Here is a 12321-nt window from a genome sequence, read left to right as displayed (position 1 = left end):
ATCACGTGATGTAAGCAGAGATTGCTGGTGTAAACTGTTATTAGTCCTCACTGTGACACATTATTTTCATCCAGTATTTATGAGTAACAGCTAAATTTTCAAAAAAAAAAAAAAAAAAATATTTACAGAGTATCTCTCAAAAAACACTTCACAAACAAAAGAAACGAATCAATTGAACATGTGATGTTGAACGTGAACTGTAAATATTGCATTACCCCGTGCCATGCTTAAAATGTTGAGGATGGAATCATGTTATAGCCAACATTTCTATGCAAAAGTTGTGTTTTACAAACCGCGTTCCCCTATTCATCAATCGCGTTATAACCAATTTGCGTTGACGAAACGCGCTGTAGCAGAAATGATTAACTGGTATGAGAGCTGTGATGTCATTCAAGACGGTGGCCAGCATTCAGCTGACTGGATCTCGCGAAATTCATGATATGTTACACCAAATATAAGACTTGGTTACATTAGGTAGTGCTCGCGAAATTAAAAAACACGAAATGAAATCGTACGAAATATAAGATCTTACTCTACTATATTTATGTTATCCTTTGTAGCATACTGTATATATATTATTCTTTAATTTCAATTATTGTATCTACTTTGTATTGTTTTATATTCAGTTGGAGATTGTGTCATCCAGTTTCATGGCATCAAGTGGAGATATTACTGAGCTTGACTCTCAACTTGACATAATTAAGGTTAGAAGAAATTATTTCATTTGTTGTCTGTATTTTATTTCTTCATATTCATGTCAAATTTTATTAAACATAATTTTTACACTTTTATTTTCTTGAAAATATTGAGTTTGTCATATCAGATTTTTTTTCCTTCGATTCTTTCTACATAATTTGTTGTCATTATATTTTGTAAAGTCTTTCTTTCTCTGTCTTTCTTTAACACAATCTGTAATGTTTGGATTTTGGTGGGTACTGTACTGTATATAGGAGAGCCTAGCACAGGCAAGCCACTTAGCTGTAACAACAGAAGAGCATCTGCTCAATGGTCATGAAGAAGAACTGCTGGCAGAAAAAACATCTCTGATGCCAGTTAGTTTATATCTGGTTATAATGTAACATTATAGTCTGTAGAATGATGTGTGAATTATAATTTGGAGTTAATTTTTAAGTACAGTAAACCCTCAATAACTCAGCACATATGGGGCTCTGGCCTTTCCGAGTTATCTCAGATTCAGACTTATCGAGGCACTTTCCCCCTCTTACAAAAATACAACGATAAAAAATTATTGACCCATATACAGTATGTGTACGTGTACTTCTAAATGTCAAACGGTAATACTTACCAGCACTGCAGGCGAAGAATGAAGCATTGTAGTAGGTGAGAGGCATGGTTGATGACACAGAGGTATGGTAGGTGAAACACTACATAAACAGTAAACATTGCAGCACTTTTGTATACTATTGTAATTGGATAACGTATACAAAATAATTAATACATTTTAACAAAAATAGTTTTCTCTACATATAATTAAAGTCTGAGTATGTAAATAATCATGTAACTAATATCACTGAGGATATTATAGTCCACCCTAGTAAACCCGTTGTCTTGAACTACAGAGCAAAAGAGTAAATATTGAAATACTCTAATGTAGCTTAGAAATAAAGAAAATATAATATAAAACTATAAAATAAGAAAAATGAAGATCATAGGTGTGTGTGAAGGCCACTCGGTGAACCTTACTGCGTGGCTGACTCGCGCCCCCCCCCTCCCTCCTTCCCATTTGACCTCGGGGCACACACATGTATCAGTCGGCTATTTTTTTGTACATAAACTATGTGCTATTGTATTTTATGATATGCTATGTATCAATTTAATTGTTTATCACAGCAATTTTTGTTTAAAAAGTGGTTCTAGCGCTACAGGTGTCAGGCACGTGAATAAATGACTTAAGTTGCTTTCAGATTGTTGGACTAAATTAGAATTTTTACCAAAGGGGACAAAGTTGGGACACCTGGAAGATTCAGATCGTTGAAATTTAGATAAAATGAATTGAACTGTAAATTAAATAAGATCTACGACATTGTATTTACCGTAATAGTGTAGACGTTATGCATAGCCTGACATGAATGGGGGAGGTTCTAGGTGTTATCGGGTTAGTATCGCAGGAACCAAATTTTACCAGGGAGAGCTATATATTAATTCTGGTGCCCTAGATACTCTGTGGTGCAATGTGTAGTACAGTACTTTATACCCAAAATATTGGGGTACTACAGCACCCTCCCTTCCTATGTCCATGTACTGGGTGGAGTGAATCATCACACACCCGACCACAACAATAACAAACGCCAGACTGACCAAGCGTGGAGTGCAGTGCGGCGAGTGTTACCCACGTGGCTAAATATGCTGAGATTTTCCTAGATATTTTTATATATCTCGGCATTTCCAGAGTTGTACTATAATACATTCCGAGACCATATCCGTGCCGAGTTATATGAAATTCTGAGTTATCGAGGGTTTACTATTGGCTCATCTTTAGAGGCTCATAAACCACCCTTGAAAACACTACAGTAGCAGTCATAGGTGTTTACATTCTCCAGTACCTGTAGTCTTTGTGCTTGTAATACATTATACAGTAATGGGTAAAACTTATCATAATACAGTAGTTGTATGGAATTCAGGAAATTATATTATTACTGATTAGTTTGATAAATGTTGTATCTATTGATTGAATATTAGTCTCATGTTTACTGGAAGCAAACAACAGTGTGGACTTTTAGATGATGTAATAGTGTATGATATAAGACGGTTCAGTTCTGTTGCTTATTATACAGGGTGTAGCAAAAGTCTGGAATCATATGTTCAAAATGATCCAAAGGGAATGGGCTGGTGTGGCATCCATGATATGGAATTGCTTGGACCATAATTTGTTGATGCTATTGTGTCTGGGGAAACATATTTTGCAATGTTGAATGAAGTCTTGCAGCCGTATTTAGGTAATATGCCGCTTGCAATGCATCGGCATTTCTGGTTTCAGCAAAGCACATTTTGCTTTGATAACACGTGGGTTGTGGGTCGTTAGATTCTGAGATACCAGGAAAATGGATCAATCAACATGGACCAGTGGAATGGCCCCCAGATCACCAGACCTGACTCCTTTAGTCTTTTTCTTATGGGATCATTTGAAATCATTTGTGTACACCGACCGTCCTCGAACAATTGAGGCATTGAAAAAACGTATTCAAGTGGAATGTAGCAAAATCAATATGGATACATTGTCACTGAAAGTATAGAACAGCGTGTTTGCTTGACACTCCACTGACTACAATTTGAATATTTAATAAAATAAACCTATGATTCCAGACTTTTGTTACACCCTGTATTAGCTAAGTTTTGATACTTCAAGAGACAATATGTACATAAGACCCTGACACTCATTATATAGTACAGTACAGTGAGTCTTCATTATAAGTGGTTAATAGGGACCAGAAAAAAGCCACTGATAATGAAACCGCTTATAAGGTGAATTAATTCCCATAAGAATTAATAGGAATAGGGTCTAATCGGGACCATCACATTGTAAATGACAGTCATAAAGATTAATCTTTTAACTTTTATATACTGTATATACCTTAGAAACATTTGTTAAACATTTGATTACACATTATTTAACTTTACCTTATTTAAGGTACTTAAAATTGTTTGGGCTCGGTGAGTTGATGCTGCACAAGCTACCTAACCACGCACCCACATACTAATTTCAGTGAAAGTGGTTCATTGAGACATGCTCACCACTTTTCTTACGACATGTAACTTCTAATTTCACTTCCATCCCATAGCTACACTTCCTTTAAGCCACTACACCACCTTGCTTCGGTTTGGAACTGATGGCTAAAAAAATAGTCCACCAAAGACTCAACAAAGTTGATAATTATAGCTCTCGGAGCACTTCAGAATAATGCCTGTGGACACAGGCGACTGGTACAGACCTTTAAGAGAATGGGAAACAGGCGGGAATTTCAATTGTTCAAACACTTGTGCTCCCAAAGATTGACGGATTTCAGCCTTAGAATCCTCTTAACTGTGGGGACTTTTTACGTGTAGGTTCACAACTATTTGACCACTTAAGTGCAAAGCCACTTATAATGAAGACACTTATAACAAAGACTCCCTGTACTATATATTGTGTTGTACATAAAGGCTTTGCTTAAATTACTGGTATATCTAGTGTAGTGCAGTACAGTACAGGATATACCATTATACCTTTATATTTGCATTCATGAATTTGAAAGTCCTTGATGACAAAAGTTGTATACCATTAATTTCCCTGCATTTGATGTGGTAAAGTTGAAGGTAAAGATGTGGTGTTATGTAGTGAAGAGTAAGATGTAGTGTTGTGTAGTAATGAGCTAATTGGTTATCAGAGTGAGTATGGTATTGAGAGGTCACAGCTAGAGGAGAGAATAGTGCAGCTAGAACACGAGTTGGAGGAAACGACAAGTAACGGTCTGGAGATGCACAAGATGTTGTCCGAGATGTTGTCGGCCCAGAAAGACACCTCAACGTTCCAGGTATGACGTCATGTTAAAATTTTGCGAGTGGGATGTGATTTTTTTTAATTGCTATATCAGACATGTGAAGGTGAAGTTCATTTAAAGGCCAATTCAAGGGCATAAATATGTTCTTTTTTTTCTAGAACTCTTATTTCTCTCGTGTGTCAGCTGATCTTACTGAAATCAGCACCAAGTCTTTTCAGAATATTTGATCTTTTATCTTAGTAAGCTACAGTAATGGAGTATAGTAAGTGTCTGAACAGTTCACACCTAAAATAATATTAAGGCTTTAATAGTGAACAACATAAAGGATAATTTATTTTTTAAGATATAGAATTAAGCGTTATTTTCATTTGTTGCATTTCTTATGTTTTAACTTTTTTGTATATAAATTTCAGGCATCAGTCGACCACCTCCAGGCAATGCTTGATGGACAGCGGGAGAAAGTGGAGACCTTGACGTCTGATTTAGCGCTGAAGACTCGTTTGGTAGGTTGCAATAGTGCAGTACTTTATTTTGGTGCTGTGATCCCCGTTGTGTCTTTGGTCAGCATTATAGGGTAGAGTGTCTTTAAACTTATACTCGAGTACAACAAAGTACAGTATTTGTTATTTGCTAGGGATATGTTCCAAGGAATGGCATGAATAGGCAAAACCGCGAATAGCAACTTGTACTACAGTATACCTATACCAAACAATTGACCAGCCGCAGCAGCACTGATCCCCTCTTTTAACTTATATAATAATAAAACTTTTTTTGTCAGGATCATCACTGACTTCTGCCTTGAACATTTCACTCCACTAGCACTGACACTAGGCAGTCTTTGAGGGGCCATTTCACACAGAAACACTAAAGTTTTGAGAGTACAACATGAGATGCTGCGCGGGGTGACTCGTTGTGCTGCGGGAAAAGGCTCACAAGCTAGCCACCAGCTGCTTTAAATGTTTCTTCTGTTCTTATTCCTGTACTCATTAAATTGATTCATTATTGGGAATTCTGTGTCCTTCAGTTTTTATTTCCCCGGGCAAAAGTTTGAGGTGATAAAACAGTGTTGCTGTCCGTGACTTATACGTTTATTGTATCTGTTTTTATTTAATAATTTCCCATATGTTCAGTGGGTTGGTTTTAATGGTGACGCAGAAGTGTATTGTGACAAGTTATAATTGACAGTGTTAGATATGTTGCTCACCCATATGTAAGATTGGTCACAACCTTCTTGTTTATGGTATGGGCCGGTGATACTGTTGCCTGATTGTAAGCAGTTCACACAATTGTAAGAAGAAGGTTCACCATATGTTAGCTTATATACTGTGCTGCCATTAAGTATCAGTTTAGCGTGGGTTAGCCTCATCAGTCACTCTGTGTCGGTCATGTTTTTGTTTATTTAAAGTCTTAGGAGTTAAGTTTGGCAAGCTTGGTATTTTCTTTTAACTAATTTTATATTGTAGTATTGAGCTTTGGGCTAATTCAACTTATGTTAGAATTAAGAAATTATTAAATATGTTGATTTTTTTTTTTTTTTACAACATAACACACAATTATTAGTGACTTAGAGAATATTTGTTTCCTTTACAGAATGAAGAACTACACAGCGAGTTGTCAGCATCGATGGAACGTACAAAGAAACTGGATTACCAAGTGCAGCAGGTCAGTACTTAGAGTGGTTACTTTATCTGGGAAGTTGTTAACAAAAAAGGATTGAAACTTGACTGCTTAACAATGTCTATTTTGTCACAGTTGTTTGCCTTTGAGTGTTGTCGTTTATGTTTGAAGTTGTGTTAATTTTTCTTAATGAGATGAAGTGTTAGACTCATCAATAATAAAAGTTTGAGCTGCTGATTCTCTTAGTTATTTTCTAGATGATTTTGTTCTTAATGAAATGAAGTGTTAGAATAATATTGTAAATTATTAATGAATTCTTTTTTATTCTTCTTGTAATATTATGCAAATTAAGGATGAAGCTGAGGTGATGGACGGTTTTATTTTGGACAGTTGTAGTGTTTCTGGTTACTAATACAGTACAGTATAACTCTGTATGTTGTTGTGTTGCCTCTCTTGTTTTAGAGCTGTACTGTACTCTACTGTATTGTATGTAAATGCTGTTGTAGTATTTACACTCCTGGTATTATAATTATCATCAGTTTTCTTTTATTTCTAAGATTGAATTTACCATTAACTGTTATAGTAAAATGAAAATGTGGAAAAGTATAAAGTTAGGTCAGGAACTTCTGCATAGTTATTGTAATGTGGCTACTACTAGGTCTGTGATGTGTTATAGATCATAGACCACAACAAGGATGACCATTAAGTCAGAGTTTGGAGGGTTAAGACTTTATATGGTAGTTTGTACCACAGAAAAAATAGTATTTAAAGTACAGTACACTCTCTGAACACAGTCACTGCAGTGTGAAGCCAATGCCGTGAAAAGGTTTTTCCCTGATGGTTGCTGCCTCTGTTCACTCTGGGGCCTCAGTCATGATGCATTAGTTATCTGCTTTCTGTGTTACCCAGAGGAACTAAAATAATTTTTCATTGAGTGTTACTGTACAACCTTAGTCCAGTTGTTACCGTACAACCTCAGTACAGTACCTCACACACCTAATGGCTACTGGTAGTTCTAATCCAATATGTACTGTTGTAGTTTTTATTGTTCTTTACCAATTATTGAAATTTGTTTTTGTCTTATATAGTACATGTATTTAGGAATTATATTATTCTTGTCTAGATATTTCCATAACTTAACTTATCCTTACCTACCTTAATGTGGGTATGTTTGATTATGATAGTAAATGATGTCTTAAATGAAACTAATTTTTTACTACATGTGAAATACTTTCCAATAAGTTGAAGCAGTAAAAATGTTATCTCTATTTTGCAAAAAATATCTGTATAATGCGATCCTTAATCATCGGCCATTGCAGTGAATTAACAGTGGCTCCCAATTTTCAGTTGACACAATCTCTACAAGAACTGACTGGGTCACAGGAAGAAGCAAACCACAGACTTCAAAAAGAGACAGTACTTGTTAAGGAATTAAAGGAAGCGAATGAGGCCCTCTCGCAACAGACTTGTGATTATGACTCCAAGATGTCATCCCTCAACAGTGAGTTGAAGGCCCTACAAGACACAATCCATCAGCTGAGAGAAAGTGTTGAGATCAAGGAATCAGAGCTACAGGTAAGATTAATGAAGATCTGGTTAACAGTGGCATTAATACAAGAACCAAGAGGGATGGCTGTTTTAAGTGTGAAAGCTTTAAAGCCTTTGTTATTAAATAAAAAATAATCCCTAGAAGTTTTGGTCTAAATAAATTCTGTATATTTTCACTTAGATTCATCGACTTCTTCATTCTGTACATGTGATTTATCTTATAATACACCGGTGGTTAAGGTACAGTTCAGGTTGGTGGTGTATCAAGCTCCTGAGTCTGTGCTGCTTTACTCCACCATCATGTCCTCATTCCTCCTAAAGGTTTTTACTGTACCATTAATTATACTCAAGGGGGCATAATTTAGCCTTGTCATTTGGACCAGAGTACATTTTTTTTTTAGGGGGGGGCCAATAATATTTTAAGTTGGAGGTCTGCTGGAGTGGGTAGATAAAACATGAATTGCATTTCCAGGTCGCTAAGGAATGTCTGAAACAACTGCGGCTGACTTCTGATGATGATCATGCTGCACCAGACGAGGAGAAGCTCTCGGCTCTGTTTAATGTGATTAGGGTAAGTTTGTGTTCAGATAAAAGTGAACACAACTACATTTTTGGTTTGTGAAATATTAAAAGAAGCAGAAGGAAGATATATATAAAACAAAAGAATGTAAATGTTAGACTTATATTACTCTAATGTGCAACCTGTATCAGCAGTCAAAGCAGGTTGGTTTATTTGTGACAGTCCAGTCAACTTCCTATCAGAAATTACCTTAGGGGATTTGGATGAATCATGACCATAGAATTCAATGCAGGAATCACGAGTAACTTCAAGTGTAAGATACATCAATAGGAGGGGGGCTTGAGACTGCCATGCTAGGAAAATAGTCAAGAACCTACACTTAAGTCTTAAGGAAAGTATTAAGTGTTAATACATGTTAAAACTTGTGATGGGGGATTGGGCTGTGACAATATTTTGGTGATTAATGAGATATTTAGTGATATAAGAATAATAATACAGTATATTGGAGACACAAAAGTAGAAATTTCTGTGTATTACAAAACTCTGCTTAATGAGGTGAAAATCTTAAGTTGTGCAGATTGTCACTCATGTAAAAAAAATCTGTTATAAAGTTATTAATAATGCTAGCAGTGTTGTATGTTGCTCTAAGCTTAATAAAAACAAAGGAATTGATTATGGACCCTCTACAATTAAAATGATCTGTTTTTCATTATTATACTGTAGTGTTAAATTATTGTTAGTTAAATATAGGTCAACCATAATTTGTTTTAACTCTTGTGACAGGTGAAGGCAGAGCTCCAGAGAGTGAACAATGAGCGTAATGATCTGGCAGAACAGCTTACAGATGCTGAGATGGCACAGACAAACTTGGAAGATGCAATGTCATCCATTCGTTCAGAGGTGACAGAACTGCGAACACACCACGACTTGGCCATACAAGAGAAACGAGAAGCACTGAGTAAATTAGCAGTTTTATCACAATACTTTGAAGAGAAAGAAGCACAACTTACCAAGTAAGGAACATTATCTTGTATTATTGTTTTATGAATGAATGTACAGTTAGTCTTATTGAAATTTTTATGGTGGAAAAAATAATAGACTATTTTTCCCTTGCTATTGCATGATTGATTCTTAGTTCAGAATTGTGAAAATTAATGTGATGCTCCAGGATGAAATAAATAATTAAGAAGGGTAAATAATTAAATATTTGTGTTGTATAATGCTATCAGAAATGTATTTACTTTTATGGGATTATGGTGAATTGTTTGTGAGTTCCAGAAAGTTATGGATGAAAAAAATTAAAATACTAATAGTGAATATATTGCAACAGCATCATTAGAGTTATGAATGGGTCTTGGAAGATCACATTAGTTTATATAGATATACAAAATAGCTCTCAAATGTTTCCTGTTCATAGGTTGATAATTCAGGAGGAAAAAGTCAGGACCATATCTTTTATTCATTGATGTTCTAAAATACCTGGACTCCAACATGTACAGTCCCCTTCACTAGTGCATTTACAGGGGCTCATCATATAAACATTCCACAAATCATTACATTGAGATAATTGTTTTACTTTGATTCCATAGTATGTTTACTATTGCGAGTTTCCTTCTGTCGAATGTAAACAAACACAGGGCTGCCACACTGCATAAAACCTGATGAGCCCCTGTAAATGCACATATTGAGGTGGATGTGCAATATGATGTTGACAGATGATGAAGCCTGTGTAGAGTTGAGAGGGTGACTGGTTATTGAAAGCATTCTTAAGGTTTTGCATAGAGACAGGCTAAGATGGTTTGAGAATGGAGAACTGTAGGGTCAAGAGATGAATGGGGGAAAATAAACCAAGAATGATATGAGGTGAGGTTATGAGGAATGATCTCATGGGTAAGTGCCTGACTAGAGAGGTTATGAGGAATGATCTGATGGGTAAGTGCCTGACTATAGAGGTTATGAGGAATGATCTGATGGGTAAGTGCCTGACTAGAGAGGTTATGAGGAATGATCTGATGGGTAAATGCCTGACTAGAGAGGTTATGAGCAATGATCTGTGGGGTAAGTGCCTGACTATAGAGGTTATGAGCAATGATCTGTGGGGTAAGTGCCTGACTAGAGAGATCATCCAGCCAGGAGAGTTGTCATCAGATAATCATGGCTAACCCAGGCAAACATGGACAATTGCCATGAGGCATTGATGATGATAATGCCTGGATAATGCCCTTGCTAGTGTGATGCTTTAACTTGTTAGGCATCCAACCTTAAGTGGTGAGAATTGTTTCTAATATCTCTCTTATTAGAATTGTGGATAGAGTGAGAACATACAGCCACTAATGTTGAAGGTTTACACAACTTCATTGACTTATTAAATTATATACCTGTTGCTTAGTTCTGGGCTCAGCCTTAAAGTGGTATTTTATGATCTGTCTTTTGTTTATGTTGGTCATTTGACAAGAGACTGTGCAGCATGAAGAACTGTGGCCAACTCTCACAAACGTGGATAATGACTGTAAAATGAGGATGTTGATTTGAGGTGCATTTGATTCAATTGAGTTTTTTCCCAGTAATTCAGTGTTTTACATGTACAGGGGGTCCCCGACTTAGAAACGTCCGACTTGCGAATGAGGTTAAACTTGAAATTACAGTAATTTGATTACCTGATAACTTATTTTTTTACTTTCATTTACTGTATTTTGTCATTATATTTCTTCTATTCTCTTTAATTAAGTGATTTTAGATGTATATAAGGACTTGGGTTATGATATAGTGGGATTTAAACCTTGTTCTTTAAGTACGGTATGCACGTAGCATGTGTTCGTAACCCAGGAATCCCCTGTAATTGATTTTGGTTTTACAATAGTTATGTACTTATTTCAAAACACTAGGTGAAAATAAGTTAATGTAAGGTGAAGACAAAGCATATCTAGAATAACTGTAGCATAGAACAAAGACTTTTTTCCATGAAGTGTGGCAGAAGGTTGCTTCAGCTCTCAATTTCATAGGAATGGGTTAAGACAGATATTGAGATTAATTAAAGACTTGAAGCACACACTTGATGAGACAGTCAGTATAATAACTGTTAACTTCTTACTTCAAAAGTCTTAACACATTTATGGATATCTCAGGGAACTGGAATCACAAGAAGGGTTAAGATTAAATGCTGAAGGTTCGGCTGCATCAGTTTCTAAGAAGATTCAGAACTATGGACTGGAGTTAGCATCTTACAAGTGAGTGATATCTTATTTTAACCAATTAATACTGTTTTTATGTTTATTTATTTATGAATTTTATTAGTCTGAATAAAGTTTTATATTAGAAATGGTGATCTGAGATTTTAATTATGTTGAACTATGATGTTTATTTCTAGTAGCTATGTGTTATGTCAGGGTTCACCACCAGGTACAGTACATTTGGTGATGCCTTGTTAGTCAGGTGTAAGGTAGGAAGAAAGTCTCACCGGGAAAATATCTTTGAACAGTTGAAATTTGTTATGGAATAAATTGAGGTTATGTAGCTGTGTGGATTTATTTGATCTTGATGTAAATTGGAAGAATATCGAACATTTTGTTCTTTTCATTACACTATACTGTATGCCTTTATTTCTTTGGAAGTTCACTGCATCTGTTCCCTCTCAGTCAGTGAGATACTGTATAGAAATTTTATAATTTACATTGCATGACATTAAAATAATAAAACTTGTTTTCATGCATTCTGAAGGAGAATTAAAAGGCATGTAGGTCTTGCTGGTGTTAAATCAAGAAAAGTTCCTCCAATGCCTGAGCACGTCAGCCTTTCAGATCTTTCGCCTACCACAGGGAATGTTCCAATGTCTGATGAATATAAAGTTGAATGGGTTAGGGCCAAAGCAGAGTTAAAACGGAGGAAGTCTTCGGCTTCATCAACTGACCGCTCGGATAAAATTGATAAAGCCTTTACTACTTCCACGGCCTCTAATCTCCAGTCATCCGACTCATCTCATCATTCTTCTGATTTTCCGCATTGTCCGAGTGAATCGTCTACACGTTCAACTGAGTCGCCTCTTAATCGGCAACTAATAAAAATGTCTAAAGTCCATTCACAAAATATTTTTCAAAAGAGTGTCACACATGAACCTGTGTATCCTGCTCGACCTTCTTC

The 12321-nt window shown here is 35.9% G+C and overlaps 1 protein-coding gene across 4 annotated transcripts in view; it reads left to right on the top strand.

The window, feature by feature from the left end:
* LOC121859540 (transport and Golgi organization protein 1-like) overlaps nucleotides 1-12321 on the top strand; it is a 67280-nt gene that overhangs the window by 43458 nt on the left and 11501 nt on the right. For 3 of the 4 annotated variants that reach the window (XM_042356427.1, XM_042356426.1, XM_042356425.1), the window contains 8 exons: nucleotides 627-704; nucleotides 4386-4532; nucleotides 4913-5002; nucleotides 6090-6161; nucleotides 7464-7691; nucleotides 8137-8235; nucleotides 8968-9197; nucleotides 11310-11411. In XM_042356427.1, coding sequence (XP_042212361.1) covers nucleotides 627-704; nucleotides 4386-4532; nucleotides 4913-5002; nucleotides 6090-6161; nucleotides 7464-7691; nucleotides 8137-8235; nucleotides 8968-9197; nucleotides 11310-11411 — 1046 coding nt within the window. The remainder of the gene's footprint in view (nucleotides 1-626; nucleotides 705-4385; nucleotides 4533-4912; nucleotides 5003-6089; nucleotides 6162-7463; nucleotides 7692-8136; nucleotides 8236-8967; nucleotides 9198-11309; nucleotides 11412-12321) is intronic. The other variant, XM_042356428.1, reaches the window with a different exon arrangement.

Source organism: Homarus americanus, unplaced genomic scaffold (assembly GCF_018991925.1).
Source record: "Homarus americanus isolate GMGI-L3 unplaced genomic scaffold, GMGI_Hamer_2.0 scaffold7626, whole genome shotgun sequence".
Classification (NCBI taxonomy): domain Eukaryota; kingdom Metazoa; phylum Arthropoda; class Malacostraca; order Decapoda; family Nephropidae; genus Homarus; species Homarus americanus.
This window is presented reverse-complemented; position numbering and strand designations above follow the sequence as displayed.